At 52.2% G+C, this 16,259-nt stretch overlaps 7 protein-coding genes across 7 annotated transcripts in view; 4 read left to right on the forward strand and 3 right to left on the reverse strand.

The window, feature by feature from the left end:
- Positions 1–369: 369 nt before the first annotated feature.
- On the forward strand, positions 370–3,672 carry PADG_06456 (uncharacterized protein; the record flags this gene model as incomplete). Its single annotated transcript, XM_010763449.1, has 1 exon — positions 370–3,672. The coding sequence occupies one exon, from the start codon at positions 370–372 to the stop codon at positions 3,670–3,672; it is 3,303 nt and encodes a 1,100-aa protein (XP_010761751.1).
- A 1,882-nt stretch (positions 3,673–5,554) lies between these two features.
- On the forward strand, positions 5,555–8,577 carry PADG_06457 (uncharacterized protein; the record flags this gene model as incomplete). Its single annotated transcript, XM_010763450.1, has 2 exons — positions 5,555–5,787; positions 5,883–8,577. 2 exons carry the CDS (start codon positions 5,555–5,557, stop codon positions 8,575–8,577), a joined length of 2,928 nt encoding a protein of 975 aa, XP_010761752.1.
- Positions 8,578–9,617: 1,040 nt separating this feature from the next.
- Positions 9,618–11,330, forward strand: PADG_06458 (snoRNA-binding rRNA-processing protein UTP15; the record flags this gene model as incomplete). Its single annotated transcript, XM_010763592.1, has 1 exon — positions 9,618–11,330. The coding sequence occupies one exon, from the start codon at positions 9,618–9,620 to the stop codon at positions 11,328–11,330; it is 1,713 nt and encodes a 570-aa protein (XP_010761894.1).
- A 403-nt stretch (positions 11,331–11,733) lies between these two features.
- On the reverse strand, positions 11,734–12,315 carry PADG_12125 (uncharacterized protein; the record flags this gene model as incomplete). The annotated part of the gene is made up of 1 exon (XM_010763680.1): positions 11,734–12,315. One exon carries the CDS (start codon positions 12,313–12,315, stop codon positions 11,734–11,736), a length of 582 nt encoding a protein of 193 aa, XP_010761982.1.
- Positions 12,316–12,350: 35 nt separating this feature from the next.
- PADG_12126 (uncharacterized protein) lies at positions 12,351–12,821 on the reverse strand (the record flags this gene model as incomplete). Its single annotated transcript, XM_010763681.1, has 1 exon — positions 12,351–12,821. One exon carries the CDS (start codon positions 12,819–12,821, stop codon positions 12,351–12,353), a length of 471 nt encoding a protein of 156 aa, XP_010761983.1.
- Positions 12,822–13,443: 622 nt separating this feature from the next.
- PADG_06460 (uncharacterized protein) lies at positions 13,444–15,370 on the reverse strand (the record flags this gene model as incomplete). Its single annotated transcript, XM_010763451.1, has 2 exons — positions 13,444–15,068; positions 15,199–15,370. The coding sequence occupies 2 exons, from the start codon at positions 15,368–15,370 to the stop codon at positions 13,444–13,446; spliced, it is 1,797 nt and encodes a 598-aa protein (XP_010761753.1).
- A 91-nt stretch (positions 15,371–15,461) lies between these two features.
- Positions 15,462–16,259, forward strand: part of PADG_06461 (uncharacterized protein) — a gene marked incomplete at both ends in the record, with an annotated part of 1,314 nt that continues 516 nt past the window's right edge. The window contains 2 exons of the mRNA XM_010763452.1: positions 15,462–15,565; positions 15,636–15,826. Of these exons, the coding sequence (XP_010761754.1) occupies positions 15,462–15,565; positions 15,636–15,826 (295 nt within the window). The remainder of the gene's footprint in view (positions 15,566–15,635; positions 15,827–16,259) is intronic.

Below are 16,259 nucleotides of genomic sequence, written 5' to 3' on the forward strand. Positions count from 1 at the left end.
TGGAGCCTCTGGGGCTGGATTCAGAGGCAGCATCCAGAGCACACCCACAACCTAATCATAACAAAGTCTCTTCCTTCTTGACAGTTATAGTTTGATCTGTTCTCTAGGTGATGAGGCTGAGTTACGCAGCCTTATGAAAAATCATTCTTTCTCTTGTGTTTTCGTGTTGAGCAACCTTGTGATTGTGTCTGATGTTGTTTTGTTGTTTCTTCCGTTTCTTTCCTTACAAGACCTACCTAAACTCGCAGAAATACAAAGAAGATTGTTTTTTGATCTCAGGAAGCCCCTATTTTGGTATTATTTCTCCTTTTTCTTTTTCTTCTTCTTCTTCTTCTTCTTCTTCTTCTTCTTCTTTTTCTTCAAATTCAAATGGCTTCTTTCTATTCGCGGCCTCGAACGTCTGCAATTCCAATCATTGACCCGTCTGGCCAGCAAGTCTCTGTTCAGGGCTTGAGTCGTACTGCTTCCGCAAGTATATCGCAAAATCAGTCAAGAGCACAGACAAATGGTGTTCAACCTGCTGTATCTAGTAGCTCACCAGGCCAACATCCTTCGATTCAGGCTTATTCAGCTAGTTATGGAGCCCCAGGAATAAGTTCAAGACTTCAAAACAGCCGCCTTGGGTTCCAGGGATATCAACTGGGTTATCATCTTGAGCGAAGGTGGGAGACATTCACGGAAGAACCCTACCAATTGTCCCATAACTCACACTTCCCTGCATCGCCAAGTCATAGACCCATGTACGATGGCACCAACCAACCAGGCGGTCGTTCGATACCCTGGAAACCAGATGTATATGCCAGTAGTTACGTTCCATCGCATCTTCTCGCCATTAATCGATCACCAGCAGTGGACAGGTATAGCACTCTTCTGAAGACCATCGATTTCTCGAGCTATGTTACTAAGTTTTCAGGGTCGTCCGTTCTGGAGCCCTTGCCTGTTGAAAATTTACCCGCACTAAAGGATGTTCCGGTCTCGATATCCCGCCACACCAAGAATTTGACGCCAGCCTCCTATCTTTATTACTTCGATGAATGCCTTCTCCTGGAAGGGATGAACTATTCTCAGGAGCTGGGGAAATACAACCTCTACAACGCTTTACTTACTCCAACCGATGGCAGACAGAATCTTTACAGCTTGCATGTCCCTGGTCTCAAAGATGGTGCTCCAACAGTTGGGCTAGGAGATATTGTACTGGTTCGACAGATATTACCATTTCCGCAGCTCGCCCAGCAAGGAAGCGAATGGCTGAGCCAAAACAACACGAACCTCACAGGTTCCATTGCACCAGGATTTTCGGGGCATCAACTTCACGCCGTTGTATGGGGGATATCTATGGCGAAGGAGATGCTCATTCTCCGAATAGATCATCTTTTGCCATCATCTCGCCTCTGCAATAGCCAATTTACAGTCCGGCCTGATCTCTTTGTGCCTCTCTGGAGAGCAGTTGTTGATGTTACCGATGGCCGGCCGTGGCATCATGAAGATGTCAAAAACGAGCTTGCGGGGTCGCTTGAGAACAAAGAAAATTGGCTGCGGCATATGCTATTCCCAGAACCTAAGGATGCTGCATTGCAAACAAAACTTCCGAAGGGGTCATTTGAACACGAGTGGGTGGATAGAGATCTTAATTACGAACAGATGAAGGCAGTCGATTCTATCATAACTCGCAACTTTGGTACTATTCCCTTCCTGATATCCGGAGTGCCTGGGTCCGGAAAAACGAAAACTGTGGTTGAATGCACCCTACAACTCCTGCGCCAACAAGATAGAGTACAACATCATATTTTACTCTGTGCGCCATCCAACCCAGCGGCAGACACGCTCGCAATACGTCTAGCTCAGCATTTACAGCCTTACGACTTATTCAGATTAAATGGATGGTCACGGACGTTCGCGGAAGTCCCCGACAAGCTGTTGCCATACACCCATACAGAGTTTGACCTCTTTTCACTGCCAGATTTTAAGAAGATGATGAGCTACAAGGTAGTCGTAACGACCTGCCAGGAAGCACACATGCTTGTTAGGGCTCGGTTGACCAATCAAGACCTAATGAAATTGGGATACGAGATGATTAGTGCTATTTGCCCAGGGACAAAACCAAGGCCACAGGAAATGCTTCACTGGACTGCTCTTATTGTGGACGAGGCGGCGCAAGCTACAGAACCAATGGTCTGCGTTCCACTAACGGTAGTTGCGACACCATTATGTATCAGGGAGCCCATTGACGGGACTAGTCCAAGGTCTTCTCTACCACTATTCGTCATGGCAGGGGATGAGCACCAGCTAGGCCCCCGAGTTTCAAACACCAACACTGCACTATCAGTCTCGCTCTTCGAGAGACTCCTTTCACGCCCAGTTTTTGCCGACCACCCTCTTTCCCGCCGAAATGCTGGACCCTACAAGAAACTAACACAGGATATGCTCCCAATTCCACGACCGGCCTTTACAAACCTTACCCGCAATTACCGCTCTCACACCTCTATACTCGCCATGCCATCCGTCCTATTTTACAGCGACACACTCATCCCATCCGCCACTCCGGCCCACCCAGACGGACCGGTCCCATCCTGGCCAGGCTGGAAAGCCCCACACCGCTGGCCCATCCTCTTCGCCTGCAACACCTCGCCCGACGACGTCGAAGAAGTCATCCGAAACCCCGTTGGCAGCGGCTTATTTAATGCTGGCGAGGCCCTCAAAGCTCTACATTTTGCACAGTCTCTCCTCGCCCACTCCGCCAGCCTAACCTATCATACCAAACCCCAAAAGTCCAGATCCAAGTCCAGATCCAAGTCCAACAGCACCCACCAAAAACCACTAGCCCCTTCAACAACCTCTGCCCGCCCAATCACCGAGCAAGAAATTGCCGTAATAACCCCCTTCCTCACGCAGGTGACGCATCTCCGCCGCCTCTTCCGCCAGCACAACCTGCACTCCGTCAACATTGGTCCCGTCGAGGCATTCCAGGGCCTCGAATCGCGCTTCTTGATAATTTGCACAACACGCACGAGGGCTGAGATGCGTTTTATCGAGCAGGACCAGTCGTTGGGCTTGGGACTGGTGGGAGAACGAAGGCGATTCAACATGGCCATGACACGGGCGAAGGAGGGGTTGATCGTCATTGGAAATCCGGATGTGTTGGTTGGTGTTTCTAAGGATGAGACGTGGAGGGAATTTTTGAACTTCTGTGCGCGCAATAAGTGTTGGGAGGTTGATGGACGGAGCGAGGAGGCGAGGAAGAGTACGCAGGCGTGGGCCGATAGGTTGGCTGGGAATCATCAACGTGGTGGAGGTGTGCAGAATGGAGTTGATATTAATGGTAATGGTGATGGTGGGGCTGGCGTGGAGGGTGGGGAGGATGATATTAGACTCGAAGGGTACGTGAGTCGTTTGGAGCGGAGGTTGATTTACGCGGAGAATGCGGAGGGCGACGACGATGGTGATACTGATGGTAGCGATGATGATGATGATGATGAGGGTGGTTCTGATTCTGGGCGGGTGGATGGGGAGGCTTTAGGGAATGGAGCTAACAGTGGTGTTGGGCCGAGAAGGAGGAAGAAGTGGAATAGTCGGCTAGGTAAAGAGCGTCGTGCGCATGATGACTATGATGCGGCTATGTGGACAGCTGGGATTGCAGCGGAGGAGGTGTTGAGGGGTTCACTGGATGATTGAGTTGCGGTGTCATACTTTATGTCTCGCTCTTTTCTCACTTTTTGTTTTTATTTTTATCTTCTATTTCTTGCTACGGACGGAGGACATTTGAGCAATTACGAGGCTGGGGGTTGGCTTTCTTTGCTTTTCATTTCTTGTTTCTCTTTCTGTTTCTTTCCTTTTCTTCCTTTGCTTTCCTCCCATTCCTTCCTACCGTTCCGTTTCTGATATTTGCAGATGATCACAATGTGGACCGACATCAATACGATCGCCACAGGAAGCTGCATTTATTAGCCTAGCTAACTCTCCCAACCCTATCGCAAACCTTGTCAAGAGGTAGGGCAAAGCTCAAGACCACTTGGGGAGGGATGCAGGAAAAGCGAGCAACCAAACCCTCAAAAATTCTAGAAAAAGCCACTTAAAAAATAAAAAAAAATAGAATAAAAAATAAAAATTTAAAAAAAATATATATAAGAAAGTTAGATAGAAAATACCAATACAAAAAACAAAAAATGAAAAGGGTAGATGAATGCCTCCTGCATCACCACGCATCAGATAGAGGGGAACTGCCACGATTCAATAAAGTCAAGGACATGCTGTTACTAACCTACTACAGAGTAAGCGGAACTTCCCTCTTGCAGAATGAATGAGATATTGAATGTGGTAGGAATGATGTTGAGGAGTACAATTTCAGGTCTAAAACTGATTGAATACTAAATTTATAATATATTTTATTCGATGTTGGACAGACTCTATATACACAGACAGACAGACGTTGGTCGATGTTGAAGTTGAAAAGGTTGTTGACGTTAGGACCCACGTTATTCCCGATCCGACGAGCGCTAACCCATAACAGGCCCGGACTAACCATGCTCCGGGTGATCCAATGAGGTTCAACCGAGTGATGACTCAGCCAAGGAGGCTGGGGAGCCCGAGGACTTCAGATAACAACCTCAACGACGAACAAGACAGCATTCATTCAACCTCGATACTCAACAACTCCGGCAATTACATGTACAACATCGACTCTGTGCAGGCCAAACCTGCAGGTGGGGGATAAGAGCAGATCCATGGCAATCTTGCTTCGTTAGCCGTTGGCAGCAACTTGCCAGCAACTTGCAGGGAACACCAACTCACAATCAAGGAACATTGGAACCCTTGGAATTCCTCCTGACTTTCACCTCGACTTGCCCCATTCCAGCCAATCCGCAGCTGTATCTGCCGCAATCCTCCTCGCCTAGGACTCCTTCTCGCTCTACTAAATAACGTCTCTAACAGTTTTGCTCCACTCCTTGGCTTCTTGAGCCCCGTCAGCGTCATTCCCAGCCTCTTTTGCCTCTCGACCGCGCAAACCAAAACACTAGGACAAAAATTAAATAATCATCGTTTCGCTCCTCGCATATGGACAGCAATCATTCTCCCCAAATCCCTATTCTTTATTATCACTCATTCTTTCGAGGACTGGTTTCTTTTGAACCACCCTAGTCGCTCGCTCACTCACTCACTCATTCTCATTCTCATTCTCTCTCTCTCAGCTTTTAGCAGACAACGCTTCCTCTCATTCTAACCGGCTACGTTACTTATCCACTCATTGGACAATTAGATAACTGCATTTGTGCTCCCTGTCATTATTGGCCCTGGCTGTGTAGCTGCCCTCCGTCTTCCCATTTATTGTCCGAAAGACGCATGCAGCGACAACGCGTGCAGTTAACCACCATATTGCCTATTCCATTTTTGCTAACATAACACCGCTCGTTTACCCACATTTGTACAACCGCTTTTTCGAAAAAGAAGACTACCTTTCTTTTCAACAAGCCAATTTCGTTATTTTCATAAAGCGGAAAAGGAACCCGACCTTACCAGCCCTTCTGAAACTTTTGCTGCATAGCATTCACCCGCAATCATGGTTGCCAAACTGACAAAGGTGTCCCAGCTGCCACAGCATACAGCTGGCATCTTTGCAGATATGTCAATAGACGGTCCACCAATAGGGACTCTGGTTGTCATTATTGACCGGGCGAAAAACCTGCCCAATAGGAAAACCATGGGCAAGCAGAATCCGTACTGTGCCGCGCGGCTGGGGAAGGAGGCAAAGAAGACGGAAACGGATATGCGGGGTGGCCAGAGGCCAAAATGGTAAGCAAATGGAATGATCTCATCTGATTTGCTTTCGTTTGATTTAATTCATCTTATCCAATTTATAACGATGCTTGTTTCTTTACTACGTCTAGGGATCAAGAGTTGCGGTTCACAGTGCACGAATCGCCCGATTACTATCAATTAAAGGTATCCGTCTTCAACGACGATAGGAAGACTGACCTGATCGGTGAAACTACTATCGATCTCAAGAATGTTGTGGTTCCAGGTGGTGGGCAGAATGACCTCTGGCATGGATTGCAGTGCAAGGGGAAATACGCTGGGGATGTCAGGATCGAGTTGACCTACTATGACACCCGACCTAAGGACGAGGCGGTAATCGAGCGGAGAAAGGAAGCGGAGAAAGTAGAGACAAGAGCAGAGACGGTACAGTCAGGACTCTCCGGTCCTCGCCAAGCAAAGCCCTCGAAGCGAAGACCTCTGCCCGCGGATCCCACCGGCTCGTCTCCTGTCCGTCCACCGTCGTCTGATCGTGTTGCTCCTCCCCCTACAGCTTTACGGGAGAACCATTCTACACCTTCTCGACAAGCAATACCAGAACCACCTCCCCAGTCAACGCCTCCTTCTCAACCCCAGCGAGCCTACGAAACGCCCGATGATTTTCAGTGTCAATGGGGTCCCACACCCCCCAAAATTATCTCGAAACACTCGACCCCTACACATCAGTCCTATCAAAATTCATCCCCTGGAGAAATTCAAGAGCTGCCGGTCGATCAGTACGGTCGTCGTTCCCAGCATCCCATCACTTCTCGAGAAATGGCCTACCCCCAAGTACCTGAATATACCCACATTACTCACCACCAGCCACTCGACCATAGCCCGCCACATAACATAGGTCAAAATGTCTACGACTATCCCCCGGAGCCACCCCCAATCCCTCCGCCCCGAGACTGCTACCAGACCCCACCACGACAAACGACCTATTCCATGCAAACACCAGACCGCTACAATACCTCCCCTTCCTACCCGCCACCATCTCGAGGCTCTTCCTACGCAGCCACAGACTCACCGCAAACACAGCAATCCCCGGAGCCCCCAACCAATGCCAGCCCAAACGATCGACGGAGCCACTACCACCGCTACAGCACCTCGCACGCCAACAACGATGTCTTCCGCGACAGCCCGCTCCGCCATTCCTTGAATAACCTTGACTTCCCGCCGCGCCAGGAATACATGCAGCCGCACTTACAGAATGAGGAGGAAGAGGGACCACCGCCCCCACCGCCCGTTCATCGGCAGATTTTCCACTCACAACAACATTTACAACAGCTTCCTACACTGCCGTCGGTAACAGCAGACTACGGTCATAATCAAAATGCCTTGGGACCAATACCCATGCCGGAACCGCTGAGTATAGGACCCGGGCGAACGTCGCCACTGCCCCTGCCTGTTGGTGAGCAAGGGCAGCAATATATCGCGTACTCATCAAGCTATCACAGCCAGAATTTGAGCTTCTCGTCGGTAGATAGGGAGCCTGTATCGGCGTATTCGTCGTCTCCTACGCCTTCATACATGAATGCACATGCAAATACAAATGTAAACAGTTATGCTCGAGACAGGATGGCAGCAGCCCCCGTCCAAGAACAACCCGGCACGTCGGATGGAGATATAAAGGTTATTGCCAGTGTACCGTCGGCATTAGTACCAGGATATAAAGCGGCTGTTCCTGAAGAAGCTGAGCGAAGCATGATATATCACAATAACAGCTATGTCTCACCACCCCCACAACCACAGCCGCACCAACAACCACCATCACCACAACCGCAACCACAACCCCAACCCTCCCGCACATCCCCGCGCCCTCCGGACCTCCGCTCCATCCCCGCCCGCAAATCCGTCTCGCCGCACCCCCACCAACCACCAGCACCACGCGACCCCACAAATCCAAGCCTACCCGGCATCCCCTTTTCCCCTGACAGTTACAACGCCCTAAACCCCTCCGTCTCCACTGCCTTCACCAGCATATCTTCCTCCATCCCCACATACCAAGAATCCACCCTTGAAGCCGACCGCCAGCGCGAGGTGGATAAACTCCGCGATCTGGGTCCGATAATCGGCGATGACGGCCGCGTTATTGATCCTTCGGATCATTTGCCGACAGATACGTGGGCGCCAGAGCCGGAGAGGAAGTTTGCTACTGTTTCGGGGAGTGGTGGAGCAGGGGGAGGGAAGAGGGCGGAGGTTGTGGTGCGGTTTAAGCATGCTGGTCAGAGAGATAGTGCCAGCGTTGGTAGTGGGGTGAGGGGGAGGGCGGTATCTATGATTGGCGTTAGTGGTAGGGTTGGGAATGGTAACCGGCAAACACGCGCTAAGTTGCAGAAGCGGGAGACGCCGCAGCCGGCACCAGCCAGTGCCACTTCTAGGCCACAGTCATATATACACGTACAGCACAGCCATGAAACCACACCATCCCCGCGCGCCAGCGGCATCATCACCAATAATAATACCAGCAGCATAACTACCACCCCTCTCCGCTCCCACGATCCATACGGCTACAACGGCACCCCCACCGCCTCTACCAGTGCCCACAGTCCTAACATCCGAACCTCCCCGTCCCCCTCCAGCTTCTATAACCCTTCTCCAACCGGCCCGCCGATCCCGGCGAAAGTCCCCGTGCAACCGTCTGCTTCTTACGGCGGTGGGGAGATGGATGCATTTAGCGAGGAGTTGAGGAGGATTGATATTGGGGTGGGATCTGGTGGGTGTGTAGGTGGAGGTGGGAGGAGAGGGAGGTTGTCATATGTCGGGACGGGGGGGAGGGAGGGTTGAGGTGTTGATGTGTGTGTATGAGTTGTGTTTTTTTTTTTTTTTTTTTTTCCTTTTCTCTCGTGTGTGTGTGTTTTGTTTTTGTGTTGCTTTTTTCTTCTTTTGTGGAGGGGTTGGGTGTTGGGTTGTTCTACTGAACGGAACGGGTTGGGATATTTTGTGATGTGTTATGTTCCTCGTATGAGTTTAGGTTGATGGATATTACGCTTATTTTATTTCTATTTTGCCGCCTTTCTCCCTTTCTTTAAGTATATACACCGGGAAGGGAGGGTGAGAGTGGACGGACGATAGGCGTTTTTTGCTTCATTTCTTTCATTTTACTGTCCCGCCTACGTGACGGGTGGAATAGAATAATAGAGTAGAAACTTTCCTTTATTAGATGTGCTTTCAAAGAAATGAAGTTTTTCTTTTGGTTTTGAGGTGTTTTGTGAATCTCTCGCCTTGATGCTGCTTATGTCTGTATGAACGTAGCGACTCGCATACAGAAAATAATTAGTTCTGACTTGGAACGTCTATTGTTCGATTCCGTTGACACCACCACATCAGGATTAACGGTGTCATTTGCTTGGAGGGAAAGGGGGCCATATTACAATAATGAGAGATAGAATTGCTAGTGAAAACTCCCATAACATATCTTTCCTGATATTCAACACGTTGGAATTTATATGGTCCGAGGCATATCGTTTCGTTTATTTCGTTGATATTTTACTTTTTTGCTTATTTACCCCTGAAAACCCGACGTGGGCGGAACAACGTTAGCCCACGCCGACCAGGTTTTACTTTTTCGGCGCAGAAAAGTCGAGGCAGCTCAAGCAAACAGACAACAGCAACAACAACAAGAACAACAACAACAACGGGCTCTACGGGATATAGGGCATATAAGGCTGTAAGGACATCTGATTAGGATACGAAAGCAGTATCCCCGGTGCCACCATGAACTACACGTCGATCTGACCCGCCGCCTCAATTCCACACACATATCTATCTCAACCTCCGCCCCAAACCAACCTCCAAACTGCGGAGAACAGCTATCCTCACTCACGATGGCCGCCCCCGTCCTCCCCCTCCCCCAAGTAAAACTCCCCTCAATCCCTTCAACCCGCCTAACCCCCGAGCAACAATACTGGCGCTCCTTCAAAAACCCCCTCCTCCTCCCTTCCCCCTCCAACAGCCCCATAAACCACATCTCCCAACCCTCTGCCCCCTCCGCCCCCTCCTCAACCTCCTCCTTCGCCACCTCCACCGCCCTCAACACAACACCCCCTGACCTCTTCACCGTGACGACAGGCTCCCGCGTCCAACTCCACTCAATCCGTACCCGCAAGCTGCTAAAAACCCTCACCCGCTTCGACGATATCGCTCGCTGTGCCGACATCCGCGCCGACGGCCGCATCCTAGCTGCCTCAGATGATTCAGGCACAATCCAGCTCTTCGACATAAACAGCCGTGCCATCTTGAAGACGTGGCGCGAGCATAGCAAGTTGCCTGTGTGGGCTGTGCGGTTTTCGCCGGCCGACCCGACGGTGCTGGTCAGTGCGGGCGATGATAGGGTTGTGAGGCTGTGGGATTTGCCGAGTGAGAGGAGTGTGAGGGGCTTCGTGGGGCATGGGGATTACGTGAGATGTGCGGGGTTTATGCCGGGGGTGGGAGCTGGGAGCGCGGGCGGAGGTGGAGGGGGGAATTTGTTGTTTTCAGCTGGCTATGATGGGATGGTGAAGATATGGGATTCGCGCGCCACGGGGAGGAGCGTTATGACTTTCCAAATGCGCGGGGCGGTAGAGAGTGTCCTGCCCCTTCTGTCCGGTACAATGGTTCTTGCTACCGCTGAAAACCGAATCGCTGTCCTTGACGTCGTGGCTGGAAAACCCCTGCACATCATAAAAAGCCACCAGAAGACCGTGACAGCCCTATCCCTAGCCTCTGGCGGCCGGCGAGTCGTCAGCGGTGCATTAGACGGGCACATGAAAGTCTTCGAAACAACAGGCTGGAACGTCGTCGGCGGCTCCAAATACCCCTCCCCTATCCTATCTCTCGGCGTAATCACCACCGGTCACGACAGGGAAGACAAACACATCGCCGTCGGCATGCAATCGGGCCTCCTATCCATCCGCACTCGACTATCAGGCGCACAGAAGGTCCGCGAGCGCGAACGGGCGCGAGAAATGCAAGCCCTTCTCGACGGCAAGCTGGATGAACATGACAAGCGCGTGACGAAGCTACAAAAGAAGAAGCGCGGAAGGGGCTGGGAAAAGCGGCTGCGCGGCATGGATTTCATCGGCGAGGGCGTCGATATCGTCATTGATGCACAGGACCCCGCGTCAGCATCTCACAAGCGCAAACGCGAACAGCCCTGGGAACTCGATTTGCGCAAGGGCCGCTACGCAGCGGCCCTCGATGCCGTCCTTTCCACTTCTTCCAAAACCACGGGCGCAAATAACAAGCTCAACATCCTCACCCTCCTCACAGCTCTACGGCACCGGTCGGCGCTACGAGCGGCGCTTTCGGGCCGCGATGAAGTTACGTTGCAACCCATTTTGCAGTGGGTTTATAAATCCATTACGGATCCGAGGGTTGTGGATATTTGTGTTGAGGTTGCGATGAATGTGTTGGACATTTATTCGGGGAATTTGGGCCAGTCTGTTGTTTTTGATGGGCTTATTGAGAGGTTGCATGCTAGGGTTAGGGAGGAAGTGGATCGGGCGCAGCAGGCGTGGATGACGAAGGGGATGTTGGGGATGTTGAGGGTTAGTGCTTAGGTAGTTGGGGGCGGGGGAATCTGGGGATGTTATTGCAGAGATGTTTTTGTGGACTTGGTATTCCGAGGGAATGGAGGGTGTTTGGGAGTCTTGAAGATTTTGTTTGGTTTTCCCTTTTTGTTTTTGTTTTCTTGCATATGGTTGATTTCTATTTAGCGATACTGGTTCTTTGAAAATGGGAAAGCAACATTATATTATAGATGTAGAATAATCTTAGTTCTTGGAGAGGTCCAACTGCTTGAACTAATCATAGGAGCTGAAAATTCGCACGCACACTCCTGAAAAGGCCTGAAACAAAATGCATTCGTATCAAATACACCCACCCACTGCTGCCACTCCTTCACTAGGATAGCCATAGCTTTCGAAAATTTTCTTCGCCAACACAAAGTGTCCCCCTCTATTCTCATCCCCTTCCTCCTCCCCCTTCCCTCGCATCTCCATTCTCTGCATTCTCCCCACAATACTCCCACCCAAACAACCTCGTAAACCCCTCTCCACCCTCCGGCGGCTGCAGCCAATTCCGCTCATCATACCCCCACCCCTCCGCCCCCTCAATAACATGAAAAGTATACGCAAACCGACTCTTCCCACTCGTATTCCTCCCACTCTTATGCAGCACATTCCCATGAATAAGCACCAGCGACCCCGCCTTAACATCCAAGATCTCAAAATCCTCTTCGCGCGGAGTATACGGGTCTGCCTCCTCCACAGCTTCTTCCCCATCAACCAACTCCGTCGCCAACCCCCGCCCCTGCCACTCCACAAACTCCGTCCCCGCCTCACCACCCCCACATCTCACAAACCTCCTCCTCACAAACCCCCTTTTGTGACTCCCCCTCCAGAACCCCAACCCCCCATTCTTGCCACCGGCATCCTGCAACGCAATCCACCACCCCACCGCACTCGGCGGATCCGTATACAAAAACTCACTATCCCGATGCGGCGGTACCGCCGCCCCGATCCCCGGCTGCTTGCATATGACCATGGATTGCAGGACGCGGGGGTCCCGGAAAGCCCAGGTCACGAGCTATGGCGGCGTTGCGGGTGCCGGTGGGATGCGGGGGAGTGGTTGTGGCGGTGAAAGGGGGGGAGAGGGCGTGTAGGGCGTGGCCGATTTTGTTGATGGAGAGGTGTTTGGGGGCTTTGAGGTTGGCGGGAATGTGGAGATTGGGGAGGGGGGGAGGAAGGCCGTCGGCTTCGAAGAAGAGTGGATCGACTTATCCAAGACACCGAGATAGGTGTCGCGATGTGTTTTGCGTTGGCCTCGGTGTCGGAGGTGGTGGAGGTGCCGGTTGTGAAGCGGGTTAGGGGGTGGGTGGAGAGGGGAAAGTCAGAGAGGAGGGTGTTGGTTGTTGTCAGGAGGGCTGTTACTTCGGATTCGCTGAGGTAGTTTTCGAGGACGAGGTAGCCGTTTTCGCGGAAGGAGGAGAGCTGGGAGGCGGTGAGGCCTGGGATGGAGTGAGGAGGAGGTGCAGGGGTTGCGGATGGCATGATGAATGGTCAGTTCGATGAATGGAATAGAAAATAATTTGCTGTAAGCGTGGGCGTAAGTTATTGATATGACAGAGATGATATTGATATGTTGTTGAGGTTGTTTTTGTAGGTTTGTTGTGAAAAAAAAGTGGAGAATTAGTTAAGGTTAAGGTTAAAGTTTAGCGGAAATCTAATCTTATCTTATCTGATCAGGTCTCTGTTCAGTGCAACTACAAGACTGCGTTGGATATTGGCATTAAAGATATATTGTGGAAGTCATGTCACAGATAATATCCCACAGGGCAAATATCCCCGAAATGTTGTAGGTTTATCTCAAGTGTCATTAGAGGTAAAATATCAAAAGATCTTGGGTATCCGAAAAAAATCCAGAACTAAGAACAGCATCTTAAACGCTAAAGCGATGCCACAAATGCAAACCCAGAAGTGTAGAAATGGCCGGAATGCAAAAAATATCCGAGACTCACCAAGGAAATGCGCAAAGGGGGGGAATAATAATTACCAAAAGTTCGCTCACGAGACATCTCTCTCTTCGCTTTCATCTGCGGGTCTCGTTCTGGGGGGGGGGCCAATATCTCCTCTCAACACACCTGGACCTTCAATAGATGTATCAAGCAGAACCTCAACGACGCCAGCTTACAGGAAGCCTAATACTGCCCTCCGAAAATTCCTCCTGGACCCTCTCCACCAAGCCGGGAATCATATACGTCCAGTGACAAACCATGCCCGCCAAAAACCCAATCCCATCGTTCATAAAAGCAACCAGCATCCCGATCGTACCCATCATGACTGTCCACCTTCGCTTCTTCTCTTCGTTGCTGAGAACATTTGTCCCGGCCAACCGTGCATGCTTGGACAAATCCCACGCGCGGGCGGTATTCAAACTCTCCCCCACGCTCGCCAGCTCCAATCCAGCGGCAATAACCATGACGCCCAGAAACGCGGTGGGGAACTGCCGCAGCAGCCCCACAAGCGTGTTGCCAAAGAACAGTCCGACAATCAGCTTGAAGGAGCCGAGGAGGATGATGCTCGACCCGCTGCGGGCTCCGAATCGAAACTGGGCCGCCAGGCCGCCGGAGCCATGGCACACGGGCATCGCGCCGAACCAGCACCCGAGCAGATTCATGGCGGCCACACTAAGCCCGATGGCGGTGGTGGACGGCGTCTCGACCTCCGGCAACAGATCAGCCGCCAGATAGACGACGGCGACGATAGAATTCAGCGTCGTCAGCGGGAGCTGTCCGATGCCCGCATCGATGATGCCGACACGCCACTCATGGCCAACAGGGATGGAGAAGCGCGGATGCCAGATACCGAAGGACGGAAGTCCATGGTGTGACAGGGCCAGCGAGACAAACGCAAACACAATGCCAACCAGGAACACAATGAGAGCGTAGGGGACACGGTCATAGACCGTCGTCAGCGCCAGCACGACCAGCGCGACGATCATCCAGATGTAATTATCCGCCCAGCTGGGCCCGATCCAACCCAGGTGGCCCCTCAAACTCGACCCTGCAGAGATAACTAACGACAGCCCCGCGCCAACCTGTATCCCCTTGACGACGGGCGTGGGCACCACGCGCGCAAACCACTCCAGCAGGCCCGTCACGCTGAACAGCAGGACAACGGCGCCCACAAAGATGCCAGCGGCGGCGATCTGGCCTGGCGAGAAGTGCTTGGCGATGGCGACGGCGGCGATGGCTTTCATGGGCTGGACGGGCAGTGGGATGCCGAAGTAGAGGCCTGTGAAGATGTTGTAGAGGCCGGAGAAGAGGAGACTGGCGGGCAAGGAGATGGTGTCGTTTACGGCCAGGGCGGTGAGGAGGGGGAGGAAGGTGCCCAGGTCGCCAAGGGCGCCGGAGACTTCAGCGAGCGGGAACGAGCGCAGGGTCTGCAGGTTGCGGGAGACATGGCGGAGTTTGGGGAGGGGAAAAGGGAGGGGGAAGTGGAGGCGGCGGCGGCGGCGGCGGGGCATGTCAGCGTGGATTGCAGTTTGGGGAGAGCTATGGACATGGAGGGAGTATGTCTGAGGGAGGATGTGGTGCGGTGCGTTATTTAAGGCCCCAGGTGGGGTGTTGATCCTGGTGGTGCTGCCGCCAGTGGTGGTGGTGGTGGTTGATGTGTGGTGATGCTGCTGCTGTTCGGTGTGGTTGCACAGGCAAATGTTGGACTGGCCGGTTTTGGCAGCAACACGCGAACAACCAACCACCCGCGAGTTCGTCCGTTGGCTTTCGGCGGGCGGTGGCTCTGCCAGATGCGACGCAGCCCCAGCGCCAATCAGAGGAATAGATGTCCACCGCAACCGGCAGACACACACAGAGCATCAGGAGCAGTCGTCCATGGCGGTCAGTGAGCAAGTAGGTAGGTAGTTAGTTACCGTGTCTGCGAGGTGGTGAGCCGCATTTTTGGGCTGAAGCCACCAATCTGCATCTGCCCCCGGGGGACTGTGTGTGTGCACCCCTCAAATTCCCCCCCCCCTGCCCCGCCCACCGGCCTCGCCGTCTCAATGGTATCCAGCGGCGTTTATGGTGGCTGCGAAGGCCTCCCATGCTGATCTCTGGCTTGGCTGAAGCGTTCCACGCATGTCTATCAGGGCAGTCAGAGAAGGGATCCGTCGCGGGAACGCGGTAACTATCTACCATGGCCTGGCCAGCTGGAAGAGCTCTTCATGGGCGACTCCCGCAGCTTGGTCAGGTCGGGGAACCGTTAACCAAATGCTCTGCAGTCCTCAAAGCCCGTGCTTGGTTAGTTACTTAACTACCCAACGGGGCGGTTCCAGCTCTAGAGAGGAGTTACACAGTACTGGGACTGGAGGAATCTACCTGCCCGGTGCGGGCAGTCAAGCGGGGCTACGGTCAAAGCTGCCTACGAGAAGGTACAAGCTCCAGATCTGAAGCGAGAGTACGGGGCCTATTCCGTGCAGACTGGTGTCCGCGAGTCCCCAACGCCCGGGAGAGAACTTCGGATGGCCTTTCAATGGATGGATCAGAGCTTGGTAGAACTCTGTGCATATTTCCCAACCGCGATCAGAGGATCCTGCAGATAGCTTCAAAGGGTGTCTTGGAGGCGCTATTAATTTAGGAGAAGCTGGGTCTGGTTCATACAGGTTGTAGAGCTCACGGTAGAATTGGCAGATCTCGGGGTAACTACGTCTTGTCCCTTCTACATAACTACCACCAATCTTCAAGCAAGCTGCTAACTCAAGCAGCCATACCCGATGGCTTCAACGATGAAAGGATACAGCCCGTACCCTGTCGATCTCAGAGGTATGGAGAGGTAAAGGCTGCTCTCATGCTTCAGATGTGGGGTCTCTAGGTGTCACTGTTGTCCCCCACCCCCTGATGTCTCCCGGCTGTACTGACAGAATGCTGAATAGTCAGTGGATTGCTTATTCCTCCCGCGTCCATCGTTGGCATTTTTAGCATACATGATGATCCC

This window comes from Paracoccidioides brasiliensis, assembly GCF_000150735.1.
Source record: "Paracoccidioides brasiliensis Pb18 unplaced genomic scaffold supercont2.8, whole genome shotgun sequence".
In the NCBI taxonomy this organism is placed as follows: Eukaryota; Fungi; Ascomycota; class Eurotiomycetes; order Onygenales; family Ajellomycetaceae; genus Paracoccidioides; species Paracoccidioides brasiliensis.